Source organism: Channa argus, chromosome 17 (assembly GCF_033026475.1).
Source record: "Channa argus isolate prfri chromosome 17, Channa argus male v1.0, whole genome shotgun sequence".
Taxonomy (NCBI): Eukaryota; Metazoa; Chordata; class Actinopteri; order Anabantiformes; family Channidae; genus Channa; species Channa argus.
The window spans coordinates 17,517,590-17,535,736 of NC_090213.1; the positions used below are offsets into that span (position 1 = coordinate 17,517,590).

An 18,147-nucleotide genomic window follows, 5' to 3' on the forward strand; every position below is an offset into this window, starting at 1 on the left:
ACAAAAACAAAACAAACAGGCAGGTGGTGCAAAAGCAACACATGTCTGTGCTTCATTTTAGCAGGAGCCAGGGACAGAGTCGGGGACAAGGCATGCCAGGTCAGTCTGCAGTGCAATGCAGAGCAGGGCACCATGCTGACTCAACCTGAGTCAAAGCCCTTTGTCTTCAACTCCATTGGGACCTTGTTAGAGCCAAAACAAACAAACAATCAAAAAAACTATTTCTATTTGTAGTTACGCAGACTGATGCAAAGATATAATTTTGAATAATATATCATTTTTATGGTCCTGATACAGCCAGCAGACCTGCCCCTGAGCCAGGCAGTAGGCTATTATTATTGGGGATGACCTTGAGAGGCAGGTGGAGCCCCAGATCAGAGAGACACCATCAGGTAGGAACAATGCATTTTCAAGTTTGGATTCAGGCAGGTCTGGTAGATTTCTGTGTTTCTTTAATGTCCACGTGTGTGTCTGTGTGTGTATGCATGAGAGGTGAGGGGAACAATAAGTACATCGAAGCGGTTGGATTAGATGTAGTCATGCCTGCATTAATTTAGTAAATTTCCCAATAATGAGACAGGTACCGCCTCACCTGACTTCTGCACACACATACATACATACACACACACACACACACTCGCTTACAACATCATCACCAAACTCCACCAGGATGCATCACACTTGTTAGATTGTACCAAGCCATCTCACGCAAAGTCACAATAATAATCTACCTGGATCCAACAGTCTGCATTGATCAGGAAGGCTGCATAAATCAGCTTATAGTTGCTTCACTATTCTTTTGGATTAAAAAGCCCAGTGTGTGTGTTCATGTTTGAGAGAGAGAGAGAGAAAGAGAAAGCGAGAGGGAGAGAGAGAGTAAGCCCAACCAAGACACAACCATGTTCATCTACTGTTGATAAGCACCGGGTTTACGTGCACATGACCTTAGTAATTAATAAAAACAGCTGTTGAGACTGTATTGAAAAATGATACGTGTCCTTACAGTAACATGCATCTCATTCATATTGACTTCACCGGGCAATAAATCCACAAATTAGCTTTATGAAACCAAAATGGTGACGCATCACGTTGCATCACGCTAAAATGCATCAAAGAAAAGCTTTAATTCATCATATCACACAAAGCGTTGATTACCTTGTGAGAGTACGGAGTCAACGGCAGAAGTCCGGTCTGGTGTCTGAGGTGGTCCCAAGAAAAAAAAAAAAAAAAACACACCTGAAAGGAGTGAAAAAAAGAAGATATTCAGACGTCTGAAAATGCTCCCCGTCGAGCCACTAGTACCTAACAATTCTTCTCCTGCGTTTTATTCTATTTAATAGTGTTGTAATATTTTTAATTGTGCGATAGGAAAGTCAGCCAGCGTTGACAGAAAGAGGTACAGGTTCGTAGGATGCTGCTGCTGCTGAACACACACTGCTGTTGCTGCTGCTGCTGTACCGAGAGGAGAAGAGAGAGAGAGAGAGAGAGGGAGAGAGAGGGAGAGCGAGGGAGAGAGCGGGGGAGAGAGACGGAGAGAGAGAGAGGGAGAGAGAGAGAGAGAGGGAGAGCGAGAGAGAGAGACGGAGAGAGAGGGAGAGAGACGGAGAGAGAGGGAGAGAGAGGGAGAGAGCGGGAGAGAGAGTGACAGAGGGAGAGAGACGGAGAGAGAGAGAGAGAGAGGGAGAGAGAGAGAGAGAGAGAGAGGGAGAGATAGGGAGAGAGAGAGGGAGAGAGAGAGAGAGCGGGTGGAGAGAGAGAGAGAGAGGGAGAGAGAGGGAGAGACGGAGAGAGAGGGAGAGAGAGAGAGAGAGAGAGAGAGCGGGGGAGAGAGAGGGAGAGAGCGGGGGAGAGAGACGGGGAGAGAGAGAGAGGGAGAGAGAGAGAGGAGGAGAGAGCGGGGGAGAGAGACGGAGAGAGAGGGAGAGAAAGGGAGAGAGAGAGAGAGAGAGCGGGGGAGAGAGACGGAGAGAGAGAGAGAGGGAGAGAGAGAGAGAGAGAGAGAGAGAGGAAGAGAGCAGGGCTTCTCTGTGTCTCTCTCTTAGGCGCCATAGGATGATGCTCGAAACAACATACGAGCAGAAAGAAATTACACGTTTTCGCGTTTCACTTTAAAGTAGAACGTGAAAACTGTAGTTGTTTGCTAGTAGCAGATTCGCGCGACATACCAATAAGAAACCTGGCTGCCGTAACTGATGTAATGCTGTTAGAAACTGGGTGAGTAACTTAGGAGTAACTAACAACAGGTGTGTGAGAAAATGAATTATTATTCCATGATTTAATAACAGCAAATACATAACTAAAGAAGGTTTTAATGAAGGCATTGGTTACCTTTCAGTTGTGAGTTCGCTAAGCTAAGCTAACATAATGCTAGCTTACACTGCTACTGTATAATGCAACTTAATAAACATATATCACCCTATATACTATAAACAGCACAAATTCTATAAGGCAAATATGTAGTAAGGTTAAAAGAAATGTAAACATGAAATTGAGGCATTTGTGAAAAAGCCTATAGGCTTTTAGTGTTGGGCCATTTATACTGTAGCTACCGTCAGCTCTCTAATAAAGTTACTGTCCCTAATATCGAGTACCAAGGAAAGCTAACATTAGCAGCTAGCTAATTGTAAAAGTTTATTTTCATTCCACACAACAGTTAAAATCTTAATGAAACATTTTTTTTTTAAATTCAACACTTTATGTTAATATTACTCATGTACTGTAACTTTTTTAAATCAGATAATTCCAAGGCCAGTGAGCACGCTACAAATCCTAGATATGAGAGCGGGAACATAATGATTTTATTTGGCATATTATAATGATTATTATATTGTAGATTTTCTGGTATTTCAAATATAGTTTTGCAAATACTCATACTTAAAATTAATAAACACAACAAATATCGTGGTGTGATAAGCTGGTCTCCCAGGTAACATAAACATCACGTTTGATGTCAGCACCCTGGTGTGTTCTCAATCTTCCTTCTAACGTTTGACTTACTGTACACCAGTAAGAGCATGATAAAGACACATATTTGAATACTAAAAAATAATAAATTCCTTTGGTTTCAGATATTAGATATTTCACTTGAATGGAATTAACTATGTCATTAGTGATACCATTACTGCTTCTACAATGGCAATTCAAAATGTCAGATGTGAAAAAGGTTTATTATGTTCACTGTAACAAACCTAGCTTCATCCCAAACAGTACAGCACACCAGTTTCTGATTGGAGTGTTAAAGTAGGGAGGCAGCAGATCAGCCTTGTCGCTAGTGCCATCTCTGGGAACTGTACAGTGAATCAGCATCATGCTGTGTAACCGTCTGTTCTGCTATAGGAAATCCACACACCGAATCATGTTGTTGTGTCCTTTATTTCAGAGGACCACTGTGAGATTACATCCATGTGATTTGAACTGCATATCTTGTGTGCGCGGTAAGTTGCTGTTCCACATGAGTCGTTTTTTATTATACAGACAGAAATATGGACGGCAGCTTTGAAATAGCCTGACTCAGTGTTCCCATCTGAAAAGTCTTGGAATATATTTTTGAATGTAATATTTGAGAAAAAAAAATGCTTTGGAAACACTCTTCCCATCATTGCTTTTTTTTGATAGAGTAACACATATTGATCTGAGCAGCGTGGCTTTCAGATGAAGTGTTGACACTGGCTGTTTCTATTTTTGCTTTAGTAGATGGATAGAATCACAGAAGAAGATAACGGTCTGCAAACACAGAGAGAGCTTGCTTCACCACCGTCTCTAAAACGACTAAGGACACATTGTACATTGACAGATAACCACAGTGGAGAAAGCAGGTTTGACTTTTCAGAGCTTTGGACATTTTGGAACTCGTCACCGAAAAGTAACCCACAGAACTATGTCTTCCTACGCACAGTAGCACACAAGAATAATCAAGGTGAAAAACCTAAAGAGGAAACGCAAGACACTAAATTAATTGTCACCCCAATTACCAAGACGACTACTTACACTAACAATGCAAACACAGGACTTTCTAAAATGTGCTTCATCGCTGCTGGGAAACACCTTGTACATCTGGGGGAAGAACACCCACCAACAGTTAATAAAAGTGACAAACTTTTCTCATACCCCCTAGATGATGCAGGTGGGGCATTAGCAGAGTCTCAAACTTTAAAAGATGCTGTCCCTGACATGTCCAGTCGCCCCGATAGCAAACGACTGCTGAACTCACATGAATGCAAGGCTAATGGCGGTTGCTTCTTTCCTGCTGGAAACAAAAAAAATTGGAGGCAGGTGCAAGACTTTATCAGTCAAATCCAAGTATTCACTCTCAGTTCGAGTGGTAAGAAGGTCATATGTCAGTCTGACTGCACAAATGAAAATGGTTTCTGTACTTGCCAAACTGCTGAAGTCAAAGTCAGTAATCAGAAGAAGGACAGCAACGGATTTACTAAGAAGGAGGAGGAGGGTAGCAGTCCCAAATCCTCTATGGATTATGCAGACTTTGAATCATACATCTCATACGCATACCCCTTCAGAAATTTTGCAGGAGATGCAAAAAACGTGAAAAAAATATTAGAATTGGAGATTCGTGAAAATGAAAATGTTGCCATCTGTGATGGGGAAACAAAGGGCCAAGTAAATGAGAACAACATGAGCAAGTACTCCATTTTTCCAGTTGCTGAATGTGTTGAGGAATCAGTTGTTTCTTATGATGTGGTATTAGTGAGAAGTAATGAAACTGAGAATGTGTGCGTTGAAACTGATGACCTCTGTGGGGTGAAAGGAGAGCATGCTGCTGGCAAGATGATAGCCAACGTTAGGAATGAAACGGCGAATTACGCAACTGGGACTCACATTTCTGCAAAAATCAGTCAAGATCCTGCTGAAGGAGAAAATAATCCAGGCGTTTTCAGTGTAATTGAACCCGCAATCTGGAGTGAAACTGACAGCGAGGCTAAAGAGAAATGCTGTAACTCAAAGAGAACTCCAGGTGTAGAATTATCTCTATCAATAAAAGCCTGTGAGACAGAAAACCCTCTCTCACTCTGTTTCGATGTCAGGCCATTAGACGAGCTTTCAGCTCCCAACCAGACCAGGCAGTTTAATCACCAAAGCACAACAAAGCAGTGCAAAAGTGAAAAAGAGGACTTATGTCAGTCATACACAGAACCACAGGTTTGCTCCATCACTACCAATGAGTTAGACAACATAACTGGCAATCAAGGCAACATACCACGCAGCTCTGCAAAGCCCCTTTCTGCTGGGCACGCAAGACAGGAAAGTCATGAGACCGTGGGACATCAGTTGGAAAAGCAGGAGCAGTCTCACTGTTTTCCTGTTAGACTTGACAACCTGACCAAGCAGGATGCTGAATGGTCAGAGACTGAAATTGCCAGAATGGACTGGGCAACTGATATGAAGGACAGAAAAGAAATTACAAGTTTTGAAAAAGAAATACAAATATGTGACTACAGGAAGCTAGAGAAAGCACTGGAGTCAATGAAAGAATGTCTACAACAAAATGAGCTACATGAAGACACAACTGTAATATCAACTTGCGACTGCATAAGTGATTGCATAGATGGGGAAAGTAGTGAATTTGACAGCGGGATAACACTTCTTCGAGATGAACAGGGAAAGACATTTGACTATTTTTCTGACCACTCGTACAGTGCTAATATGTCCAGGATGTTAGACACAACTGTAGACAAGAAAGGTAAAGAAGTGACAAATGTGGGAGACGAAATGAAAACTGACGGGCATGAAAACTCAAAGATAGTGGTGAAATCAAAGCATCTACAACAACAAATTGAATATGAAACATGCATCACTGAAGTGTCACGTGTGGAATGTGTCGGTGACTGCACAGAGGACCAAATGAGTACAAGAGCTAATAAATTAATCCTGCTTATACCAAATGAAGAAGAAAGCAAGCACAGTATTTGTCCTTATCAAGACCGAGCTAAAACATGTATGATTGAAAATACAGATGACCTTGTTGCCTTTACACCTCCTCTAACGAGGGATGCGGTCGTTCCATGTCTTAATGATTTAAGTTATTCACAGTATGCTAACAGCAAGCCTACATCCTCAAACTGTAGTGACAGATTTCCCCCAGTGCCATCTGCCTTTTCACTCTATGACAGAATGCCAGAGGGATTTGATACTTTCGAAAAGATCCAGCTCTCACCGGATGATGACGACAGCTATGATGCCGGCCTGAACAACCATCTTTTTCTCACCAGTTTGCCTGGGCAGCTGTTGAAAACACCCCAGCGACACATTTCCCACTCCATACCAGGGACTAAGAGTAAAGGGCATGATCAACTATTAGAAGAGGAGAATAAGGGCAGGAGGGAGGTGGAAAGGTTTGAGTGTCACACTGCCTACATGTCAGATGGATTTTCAAACAGCGATACAATTTGTAAGGAGCTCCCATACATCTCAGCAGCTGATGTTATTGCCATCAACTGGCCGGAGCAGCAGTCTAACTGTGAATCAATCTGTGAGCCCATCCGGGGTGACTTAAACACACAGTCAAAATCCTCTACTGGTTCCACTGAAAGTGACAGACCAGCCTCTGACATTAGCAGTTACCCTGAGTTTGAGATGAAAAAAAACTTTGACATGGTCTTGAAAGAACTGAGCTTGTTTTTTGATATGAGTGTAAGTGATTTTGCAAGCAATAGAGCATCATCACCAGAGCAGTGCCATGATATAACTCAACCACTGGAGGCGGACTTAAGGAAAAAACATCTCAGCAGCACAGACCTGGGATGCCAAAGAAACACAGTAACAGGTAACTGCAAAAAATATGACTCATATTTACTGTACAGTATTCAGTTACAGCTATGACAGCATGCACCATTTGAAACATCCAACCACCCCAAAAAAACAATCACTATAAAGGGAATACTGTGCAATATACAGCACTGTGCAAAGGCATGTTTATCTAATAAAATGAAAATATATTGATTTATGATTATCATTTAATGGTGCAGATGAAGATTGCAGCCTGGAAGCGTGTAAAGGTGATCCGGTGGATTCTAGTATCGCCGGCAGTTGTGATGGCGAACAGGAGGTGCCCCTTAGCAGCAACTCATGCCCTGAAACATCTATGTACACTGCAGAGAAACACGGAGGTACAGAGTTCATTTCTTCTTAATTCACTTACAACGCTATATGTTTCCAGGAGCAAAAGCACTACCAAATCACATCTTAAAGAGCAGTAGTAATCTGAATAACTTAAGAAATTATAGAACAAACCCACAAACCCCATCTTGAGTGGGCACTAGGCAACAGTGAGGAGGAAAAACTCCCTTTACAGAAAAAAACCTCCACAAACACAAACAGGCTCAGAGTGGGTGGCTGTCTACCTCAGTCGGGTAAGTGCAGAGAAAAACGAGAGAAAAGGAACAAGAAACAACAGTATAATCAGAGAAGGCCAGTAGATATTACAACACAAAACCAAAGTCTCATCTGACATGAATTGTGAGACAATAAAAGGGAAGCTGAAATAGTTGTAATGCGGTCAAATCTTCTGGATTTAGTTACAATTCTAGCTGCAGCATTCTTGTCCATTTGAAAACTTCTGATACTATCTCGTGGTAGGCCTGAAAACAAAACATGACATAAGTCTAGTCTGGATAACACAAACCTGTGAATTAATATCATCTGCCATGGAGAGAGAAGATACCTTGTGTCTCTTAAATGTACTATAGGAGAAAGAGGGCAGTCTTGGTGGTATATGTAGTTTCAAATAAAGAACAGCGTTAATTGTGAGACCAAGATTCTTTGCTGTCAAACTTTGAGAAATCACAGTTACTGTTCATCTCAGTTTTGTCTAAATTTAAAAGCAGGATGTTGTTTGACATTTAGCTTTACAAAGATGAAAGACAGGACTAAATTGCAGTAATCTGAGAAGAATCATCTGCCAGAAAAACAACGCATTGCTAAAAAACAATTCTGAAAAATATTACCTAAAAATGTTTAATTGAAGCTAACAGTTCCTTTATTCTATTGTTTTTCTTGTATAATTAACTTTTTCCAGGGATTTTGTTGGTAGACTTTATAAGGTCAGCTAGGTTAATTTCGTGAGGAAATTCTTGCTTTTATTAATTATTCTTTTTAAATTGACACAGCTTCCACTCATAAATGTTCAAACATTAATTTCTCATTCCTCAATAAGCTGCAGCGGATTGATAAGCCCACTGTGAATGCAAAAATGTTGTTTAAGGGTAAATAGGGCAGCAAACAAAACAGAACTTGCCGGTCATTTCTGGCTCTCTTTGACTGTCAATATGTTGGTTTCAGAGCCCAGGGAGCTAGAGCAGAAGAGGAAAACGTGGTCTCCATCCTTCATGTGTCTACCTTTGTTGGAACAACCGAGCTGCAGTGAGTTTCATGCTGTCATGGCTAAAAATGCACAGAGGCTTAAAATCCAAAAGACAGTGTTGCATTAGCCTTGGATAATACATAAACTAAATACATAATACAATACATAACACTAAATAAGGGTTTTCAATGTGTTTAAGTTTGTGATTATTGGTCAACTAATATTTAACTAATAATTTAGTGCATTTTGTTTTGGTTTTATTTCATACTATAAAGTGACATTAAAATTATAAAAGTATCAAACAGATACAGACAAAGATGTTACTGTAATAATATTACTTTCAAGTGGTGTAACAGGTTTACGGTTTATCCATGATCCATATGGATCATCCCCCCCAGCATGTATGTGACACGCAGACCACCATGGTACAATGTGGAACTTCGCAAGCGGTAGTGTGAGACTCTAAATGATCCCTCTCTGCTCAGCACTCCCTCTAGATGCTACATCTCTGTGCCCGACAGTTTAGTTCAGAGAGAAGACAGCGACTGCAGAATCGTGTACTATCTTCCTAGACAGACATGCAGACATCGTCATCATTATGAAAAAAGATTCAAGAATTTTTAATTTTTTTTAATTTTAACTTAACACTTAAACTTAGCAACAGAATTGTTGATATTTTGAAATATATGTGTTAATATTTTATTTAAAACTTGTGTGCTGCCTCCCACCCCCCAATCTAAAAAAATGAACTGATCGGGGACTTTTGTGATCTGTTGCACCACATTACTTGCCCTAGTAACAAGTAGCATTAGACTATACAAGAAGAAATTTAGTAATATTATTGCTGTTTCTTTCTCCAAAAACAGCTCATTAAAATGTTGCTTTTGTTGTCAACACAGCAAATATTAAAAATTCGACAGTTAATATTCATAGTCATGGCGCTTGCTCACCTCACTATTAGCAGCACCTTAAGCAGTAAGCTGGCATGGAGAATGTAAGTGCCTACATTCAGCAAGCATTACATAAGACGTCAAACTCTTAAAAGACTTATTAAGACAGAAAAACATTGTAAAAGTCATGGTCACTGTATTTTACAGCAGCTATAAGGAAAACAAAAAGAACTAACACGGATTGTGGCTGCATATGTGATGGATGACACGCTACCTCTCTTTCAGAACCTAAACATTTAAAGGTCTGCACTTATATAGCACTTTTCTACCTATTGGCACTCAAAGCCCTTTACACTGATTCTCATTCACCCATCTGCACTCCAAATCACACACACACACTCATACTCATACACTGATGGGGGAGCTGCTATGCAGCTGGGGATTGAACCAACAACTGCAAGATTGGTGGACAACCACTTCACCTTCCTATTTAAAAAAGTGATCTAACACATAATGCAATGAGTTTCCTGTTGACAGTAATAAGTAATAATACTCATTTTGAAAAGAGTAAGGAGTAATAAGTAATGTTGTAATTTTTTTTAGTAATGAGCCCAACACTGCAATTAAAGCATCAAAGTGTAAATCTTAATATTCAGAGATACCTTACCCAGCTTAACTCTGTCCTTTCTGCTTCTCTTTCTGCTGGTCTCAACTAAATAATAAGAACAAGTGTGTTTGTTGGGAGTAAAGTGAGCTGGCCTTTGAATATTTAAGAGGAGAAGAGAGGTTAAAAACATGCCTATATGGAGATGCAGCGTGTTCAGCTTGTCAATTTAAGAGAAACAAACATGTCAACTCTATTAAAAAAAAATTACAGAGGCACAAATGTTTTGTTGTTTGCCATGGTGATCCATTAACAGAAAAGCAAAGCTTGAATGCTCTGGTGGGCTTTGAGACATAAAAGTCCATAGTTCATGTTAATTGTAGAGTATATGATGAAGCCACAAATGATGCAGCAGTGTGTTCAAGAATGCAAGCTCCTGTGTTGGCAGCCATGCAGAACTTTTCCACACAGTCTTTATTTTTGTGTGCAGGTACAGAGCAGCCTAGGAGACTGAAACCTCTCAGAACATGCACACGGCCGATCCGGGTCGGCCTTTCAAAGAGAGCCAAGACCAAACACCTACACCATCCACACCCCTACAAATAAGCTTCGGAAATACATTCAAGGTGATACTATTAATATCTTGCTTTTTACACATGCACCCTGCTATTTTCCTATTTAATGCGCAATATCAGGTGCTTTTATGTGCCTCTACTGTCTGTCAGTTTTGTGAGTTGTTCTGGTTTCTTTACATTTTTACAGAAATTTTAATCTATGAAAGATTGAAATTACAAAATGTCCTGTATTGCATTTGCAAATTTACATGCACCCTCTCACGGAAGGTTCCCATATAAAACTTATCTACCACTGAATACTCTTTGAGCAGCCTAGCAGTTAGTAAATACGTAAGTGTCTTACCTTACGCCATGACAGTATTTATTTTTAGGAAAAATAATAATTAATAATAATTTCCCACCATTTATTTATTTATTTATTTATTAAACTAGTATGTATATGTTTTGCAAAGTATAGTGTACATTCACCTTCCTCTGTTTACTGCAATATGCTACTTGTTGCTGTTATGTGTGGGTGTATTCAGTCAGGCTAAATGAGCTGAGAATGTTCTGTTACTGTTGCTTTCTGACTTGACCATCACATACCTTCACATGTATGCAGCATATCCTTGTGCAGGTCCGTTGAAAGTTTAGCTACAGTACAGTTAATATTAAAAATGTGTTTTGTTTTTTTTCCCTAAGAATTAAATGTAAAATATAATTTATAATTACATACAAAATGTGTTTCTCATGTTTACACTGTACACAGTTTAGCTTTAGGCAATACAAAGATTGATGCTTATTATTGTGATAAACAGGAAGCATTTACACACTTTTTCGATATTGTTCCCTCAGACACTGATAGTATCTTGAAAACACAGTGTACCTCTCCAAAGTTTAACCTCTTTCCATATTCAGCAGGTGAAGAGATACTAAACTGATTTCAACATAGAGTCTTGTTATAATGGCCACAGACAGTAGAAGTGACACTTTACAAGTTATAATGATGGTATGAAGGATGTTGTTTGGGTTTGTTAACCTGCCATTCACAGGCCCATAAACGTGAAGTGAATTTTTTGTTGTCTAGTCACACTGTTTTTTTGTAATAGAAGACTGAACTCAAGTTACATTTGCCGGATAGAACCTGCCCACTGTATTACCACTGCAATGTAATGCGGTTCATTAATGTTGTAAAGCAGCAAAGTAGAATTGGCAGAAATTACCACACACACTTTGTTTTTTTTTTAAGAAAAAAGGGATTAAAACTAGCTCCAGTTGTCCCCTTTGTGTTAGCAGGTATCCTCTTAGTCCATTTCATCAAACCACTATACCAGTATTCTCTGTTTTTTAGAATTTATTAGGACTAAAATAAGCATTTTATCTGTATGGGTAGGATATTTTTCGGTTAATAGGACTTTTTTAGGGAGCATTGTTTTACAACGAGGAAGGTGCCTCAGCTGGCATACAGGCAGGGGAAAATCAAAAAGACACAATGCTAGGGTATGGGTTTCCAAAAATAATTGGATTCCGGCGCTACACATTCACCGTTTTAATCGGGCAAAGTATGTGAAGGCTGGGGGTGTTGAATTAGATTTTTATTATTTATTTATTTGTATTTTTTTCTGTATAATGACTATGTCAGCGCCAGTTGTGTCTGATTGGTATGTGCACGTTTTGTTTGCTGATTTGTTTCAAGGCCTAATCTTTGCTTGCATATAGATATCCATGTTTTCCTCATTTAGCTAATAAACCTATTCTGCTCAGCCATTGGTAAGGACTGCTAACAACATTGGTAATTACTTTTTATCCCCTAACCTCTAAATATAATATTCATACGACTGTTTTTCAGCAACAACTGAAGATTCAAATACAGTTACTAGGAGAGAATTTCATCTAATATTATTTCCTATTGATTACAAAAAAGCCAGCACTTAAAGTGCAGTGTTGTGCTTCGCACTGCTTACATAGTTATCTCATTTCAAAATTAAACCATGATCAGAATTACCACATGCATTAAAATGAAGGTGCTGAATAATTTCCAAACAGTTTTACAATTAATGACCCCAGCTATTAATGTTATTATTAAGCAGTACGTTCTGTTCTAAATGTAACCCTGCGCTACTTATCGTAGGTAAATTTTACAGTAGACTTTAGTGTATTTCGATTTACACAACTGCTGCAGCTAGTAAATGAAAAATGTGTCTATTATAGTATCTATGATAACAGCAATACCATTGTATTATTATATCATCATAAATTGTTTGTGTTAATTTCCACTGTCTAATTAACAATACTTGAAAAGTTTTACCTCTGCTACATACTGTTTCATCATTAGAACAGAAATTGGCTCCCATATATATTCAAACTTTATCCACAGGATGATGTGTTTCCTTATTCTGAAAACCACAAACCTTGTAGACTAAATCTTCAGAGTCCCCATATTTCAACGTTAAATGTTGTGCATGCACAGTTCACCGGCTGACATACTATACTCTGTATGGAAGTGCAGAATGTAGCTAATCTAAGTAAGCCTCTTGCTTTTTAATGTATGTAAACTAGGCAGCTAAGCTGAGTTATGTTACATAAAATAGTTCAACATCTTCCTTATCATGTTTCTACTCAGACAAACTAGTTGTATGTTGCATTTAAGAATAATGTTTTTTCTGTACTTTCATGTATTCTGCATGAATTATTAAATGTTTAAGATATTGACTACCCAGGACATCCACCTTTATCGCTGTCATTTGGCATGTTATACTACAGCTAGTGTATTAAGTCCATATTTAACACCAGAATTCTTTTTAAAATGAGGCATCTGGAAACCTAAAAAATGGAGCTGGACGGATTCTCAACAACTCAGCCTAATTAGCAAACTAGCTATGTTAGTTACCAACTATTATTGCAGACATCGGTTTATTTTCATTAGTGTCTAAAGGATGGGCATCATCCCAGTGTGAGAGTCTAAGTAAAGTTACTATGTCCATGGAAAGGTTTTAAAGATGCAGAATTTACACACTTCCTCTTCCCCTTATGCCTCATGAATAATTTGCATTCTCCTCTGTGTAGGAAGAACCACTGAGGCTATACTTAGAAAGCTCATTACTGGAAAGCAAGACGATAATTAATGGGCAGTAGCTGATATGCCTTCAATATTTCAACAGTTAGTAGGAACATTTATTACACGACTTTGAATTTCTGATACTTTTTTGGCCCAAGATATTTGCAGATAAAGACAACAACGAGAAAATATGAGCAATGCTGGGATTAATTAGTTTATCAAACATGAAAATGATGACTTGGTTCTCTTGTACCAGGACAAAACCAGAGCTTTATTTTCTTTCCAAAACACACTGAGGCCTTGAGGTATATGATTATATCAAAAGGTTTTGAACATTGCTGCCAACGTTTCTATACATTAGCTAATGCATCTTTGGGTTTCTATCAAAGGAGGAGTTGTGGTATCAAACTGTCTGCAGCAGAGTGCAGTATCTTTCCAAAGCAAACGGGTTAAGCTAACAGTTTGGTTTTCACACACATTATGGCCCTGTATCCCTACTGGCTCACACACTCGCACCAAACACTATTTTCTGCTTTTTTAAGATCAATACCAATCACTGGGCCACAGTGGCAAACTCAAATAATCGACTGGGATACAAAAATACACTGGAATATCCATTGTCTCTGCACGCTACGAGTCCACTGCAGGACTATAACCAGAAACAAACACTGGATTCTCCAGATGGCATTTGAAGGACACTTTTATTGTAATAATGTGCCATTCCTAATTTATTTATCAAATGAAAAATCTCTACAAAGAAAGTCTGACTAAAAGATAGGACAAGATTAAAAATAGTGTGAAGCAGGGATTCACTTAAGTTAAAGTTGTTATTAAAGTGTGTTACTATCACACTTGATTTTTCTTGTCCAAACCGCAAAAATGGATCATTTGTGAAGACTCAAAATATATCCCTGTTTCACTCACCTGCACTGTAATCTCTATTTGGTACGTAGCAGAGTGAAGGGTAGCGGGGCGAGAGGATGCACAATAAGAGGATTTCACAGTCGAGTGTTATGACACAACTTTGCCTTATTGTTTTGCTTGCTCCCGAAAAGCTGTAATTAAATTGGCATTGACTGGACAGGAGACCTGTCTGAGTGCATCAAACAACAGTGTTGGTTGAGTAAACAGGGCCTGTGCTGACTCATAACAAAGCCTTGATCAACTAGAGAGTCGCTGCTGGGGAAGATGGGGTGAGGAGGTGGCGAGGACAGCAATCCTGAGGTTTTATTGAAGGTCAGCACATTGATGTACACTTTAGTTTATTTTTACCTCACACCATTATGTGCATGTGATGAATGTAATCTTACAGCATTTCTTTAATTCATATGCTGTATCTAAATCCCTTGTTCTTTTACTCGCTACTCCCAGGAAAAACAAGATGCTCAGTACTTCTCTCTATGGTGTGATTTCAGTGAAATCCCAGTATTAGAGACGTGATGCTTAACATCCACTGTGATGTATAAAAGACACATCAGAAACATTATCATTCTTATTATTATTGATGTGTGACCTAAAATTAATGTGCTTTTGCCAGTTAGTTTATGACAGCGTTATTGTGCATTCAGTACAACATAATAATGATATGGTCACGTGTTTCTACAAGCAAAGTGTTTGGGAATAAGACATAATGTCACATTGGAAGAGAAACAGGAAACCCTCAAGGACAATGGGCAGCTAAATAACATCTTGCTGCTTGGACCACCAAAACGTAAAACATCTTTCTTTGGTAGTTGCAAATAGACACTCTTGTTTAGCCTGCACCTCAAGCCACTGGTAAAACACTATACTTCCATCTTTAAAAATCTGCTCCTTTTTAAAAAGCTCCTTTTTGGCAGGATCTACAGTATAACACTGTAAATATGAAAGGCATGTTAAGATTTCCTTGTGTACGGCAAACTATAGCCCTGGCTGCTATTTAGTCGTATATTAAGAAAGAAGATTTTGATGAATGGAGTTGTAGTATGACTTTATTTTCCTAGCTACAGTGTTTTGGCTTTGTAGGTCAGAGCACGACTGCCTCTGCCACACAATAAATCATCATTTAGGTCCATAACATCAAGTGATGTTGTGGGCATCGGTAAAATCTGCAGCAGAGCAATGAAGCGAATGGTTATTTTAGTGAGGCGAAGTCCAGATGAGTGTGTGGAGTCTGAATCAGGGCCAGGGCCTATCAGCTGAAAGAACGTAGGTGGTGCCATTTAGTAATAGCCGGAATTAACAAGTGCCAAAATCTCTCATAATTCCATTATGATACTTCATTACGTACATACTGCAGTACCATTTTAATCCACCCACGCAGTGAACACTGGCCTTTTGTATCCCAGCTGTCCCCGGAGTTAAGGTTTGAAGTTAAATACTGTACACAGCTTTTCAAAATGTAAAACTAATCATGCTGTTATAAATTAGAATTTGCGAGAATTTAAAAAGGAATTCACAAATTCTAAATCTGCAAACTTCAACATTTTATAACGTATTCACATTGGGCTGATTAAACAGAAAATATTTAAAGTGCTGCACACGGAGTCATTGAGCTGACACGAAAATGAGGCACTGTCATAAATTCACTGCACCCAGTGACTAATCGCTGTCTGCCTCTCGGCTAACCCCACAGGCGTGATGGGAGAGGGCATTAATCTGCAGAGGACTAGCTGGAAATTTGTTTCCTCATCTTAGATCACGGCAGTTTGTGCCATTAATATGTTTAAAAGCAGCGACGTCTTTAATGAGCTTCTAATATTAAATCATATTAAAAAAGAAGTGACTTAGAAGTAAAATAGCCCGGGTGCATCCTGGAGAGTCAGTCCGTTTTAGAATAACCCTCGTGGACTAAATGTCAGAGAAATGTGGTCATGTTTAAAAAGGGATGAGCTTCTTCTGGGGAGATTCAGCCCAACTGTATGTGGAAACTGGATTTAAACACAAAATTGATGCTTTTTCCAAGAAGATATGACAGCTTTCGGAACCTCATGCGCTGTAGCTATAAACATTTTCATGTCATTATTATCAAATTATTCATGGCTGTCATTTAACAATTAATCTGTTTGTCATTCTGTGAGTTGGTTCGTCAGTGAGAAAATGCTGCAGAGAAGGAGCTTAGGATTGCAAGCAAAGACAGAAGACATATTATTTCCTTTCATCTTTTAATCAGGTTTACAATTTTTGTTCTCTGACACCATGAAGCATTTTTTGTTTTCCCAAAGGATAACACTTATAATTGGTTTGGTACCGTCTTTCATTTTTGTTTGTGAAACGAACATTGCCAGTGCACTGCAGTTTATTCCTCTCCATGATTTGCCATGTGTACAGTCGATCAAATTCAGAATGATGCCATGTGGCATTAGCATTGTCATTGTAAGGAGGTTAGACCATTAGTATACAGTAATGTGCTCACAGCATACACCTAGCCAGGCTGTCCATTCTTAATCTTGTTTAATAATAAACTTGTGTCACTTTTACAGTTCAATGTAAAGTTACATTGTTGAACTTAAGCTAGAGTTTACGTGAAAGTCGGACTTTGACTTCCCTACTGTTTTCAAATCTCCTTCTTGCTGCTCTGATACAGCTTTCTTTACAGCCCTTTAGGTCAACCTGTCCTCCAACCTTAAAACCCATAATTATAGTTTGTCCCTGGCCACTCATTCAACCCAATGAACTGTTTGCTCACATAGCACCACCACACAGGGCAAAACACTTGAAAATGCACCGTTTTTGGCGCCAGTCAACAAAATGACAAATACTGTTGCCTTTGTTCTTAACACTGAAAGTGCATGATTTAAACTGTGCAACCAGTGCGAGTTGGTCACAGTTGGGCACAAACAAATGAGAATATGGTTAGGCGTCGGCACTAAATAAAGATCTTAGGCTTAGGTAAAAAATTAGCAGGTGTGTCGTAAAATTTAATACCTTCTTAAGGTTATGTTACAGTGTGTCCAGAAAGCATGGACGTCTGTGATTTCTTTTCAAACAAACCTTTTTCACGTTGTCATTTTGGGATATTATTTGTAGAATTTTTTAGGAAATAATGAATTTGATCAATTTGGGAATAAGGTCGTAACATCCCAAAATGTGGAAAAAGTAAAGTGAATGTTTGTGCTTTGTAGATGCACTGTGCATGATGGACATCGTGTGGGTGGTTGCAACAATACTCCAGCTCAGTCCCCCTGTGTAGAAGTCCTGTGTTTTGTGAGTCATCGACCACCTCAACCTCCTGCAGGCAAATGGTAGAGGTTCTAAATGCTGCATGATGGTCTTATCTTATCTACTAAAGTCGCTGGCTGTCACTAAACAGTAATATGCATCTGTTGCTCATCACTCAATTACAGTAGATAAAAATGCTAAAAAACTGCTCTTATCTGGTCACAAGAGTGAGCCTTGCTCAAAAAGTTTATAAGTAAATATCTCTGTACTGTTGCCATGAGAGGCTTCAGCCTCACCTCACTACCTAATTCTATTTAAAGGGCAAGTTCACCAATTTCCAATTTGCTTCCTATGGCTTTATTTTAGGGTGTAAATGTACATTAATGCTTTTAAACTTGCACACTGTAACTTTACTGTCAGTGGAATTTTGTGGGTTAAATGATGTGCAATCCAATGGTTGGTCTTGGTGGATGCAAAAATTAATGCAAAGAAAAGCTTCCCCTCACTGTTTAAGTCCAGCCTTTTCCACAATTCCCTGCCAGATCCGTGTCATTTCACTCCCAGCCAATGCTCTGAACTCTTGG

At 39.0% G+C, this 18,147-nt stretch overlaps 2 protein-coding genes across 2 annotated transcripts in view; one reads left to right on the forward strand and one right to left on the reverse strand.

Moving 5' to 3' along the window:
* Positions 1 to 1,461, reverse strand: part of vsnl1a (visinin-like 1a) — a 29,359-nt gene extending 27,898 nt beyond the window's left edge. The window contains exon 1 of the mRNA XM_067482441.1: positions 1,156 to 1,461. The gene's annotated coding sequence lies outside the window, so the exon portion shown is untranslated. The remainder of the gene's footprint in view (positions 1 to 1,155) is intronic.
* Positions 1,462 to 3,284: 1,823 nt separating this feature from the next.
* LOC137103045 (uncharacterized) lies at positions 3,285 to 13,524 on the forward strand. Its single transcript, XM_067483053.1, has 5 exons — positions 3,285 to 3,434; positions 3,691 to 6,781; positions 6,984 to 7,124; positions 8,296 to 8,376; positions 10,302 to 13,524. The coding sequence occupies exons 2-5, from the start codon at positions 3,694 to 3,696 to the stop codon at positions 10,415 to 10,417; spliced, it is 3,426 nt and encodes a 1,141-aa protein (XP_067339154.1). The 5' UTR covers positions 3,285 to 3,434; positions 3,691 to 3,693; the 3' UTR covers positions 10,418 to 13,524.
* The last annotated feature ends 4,623 nt before the right edge of the window (positions 13,525 to 18,147 follow it).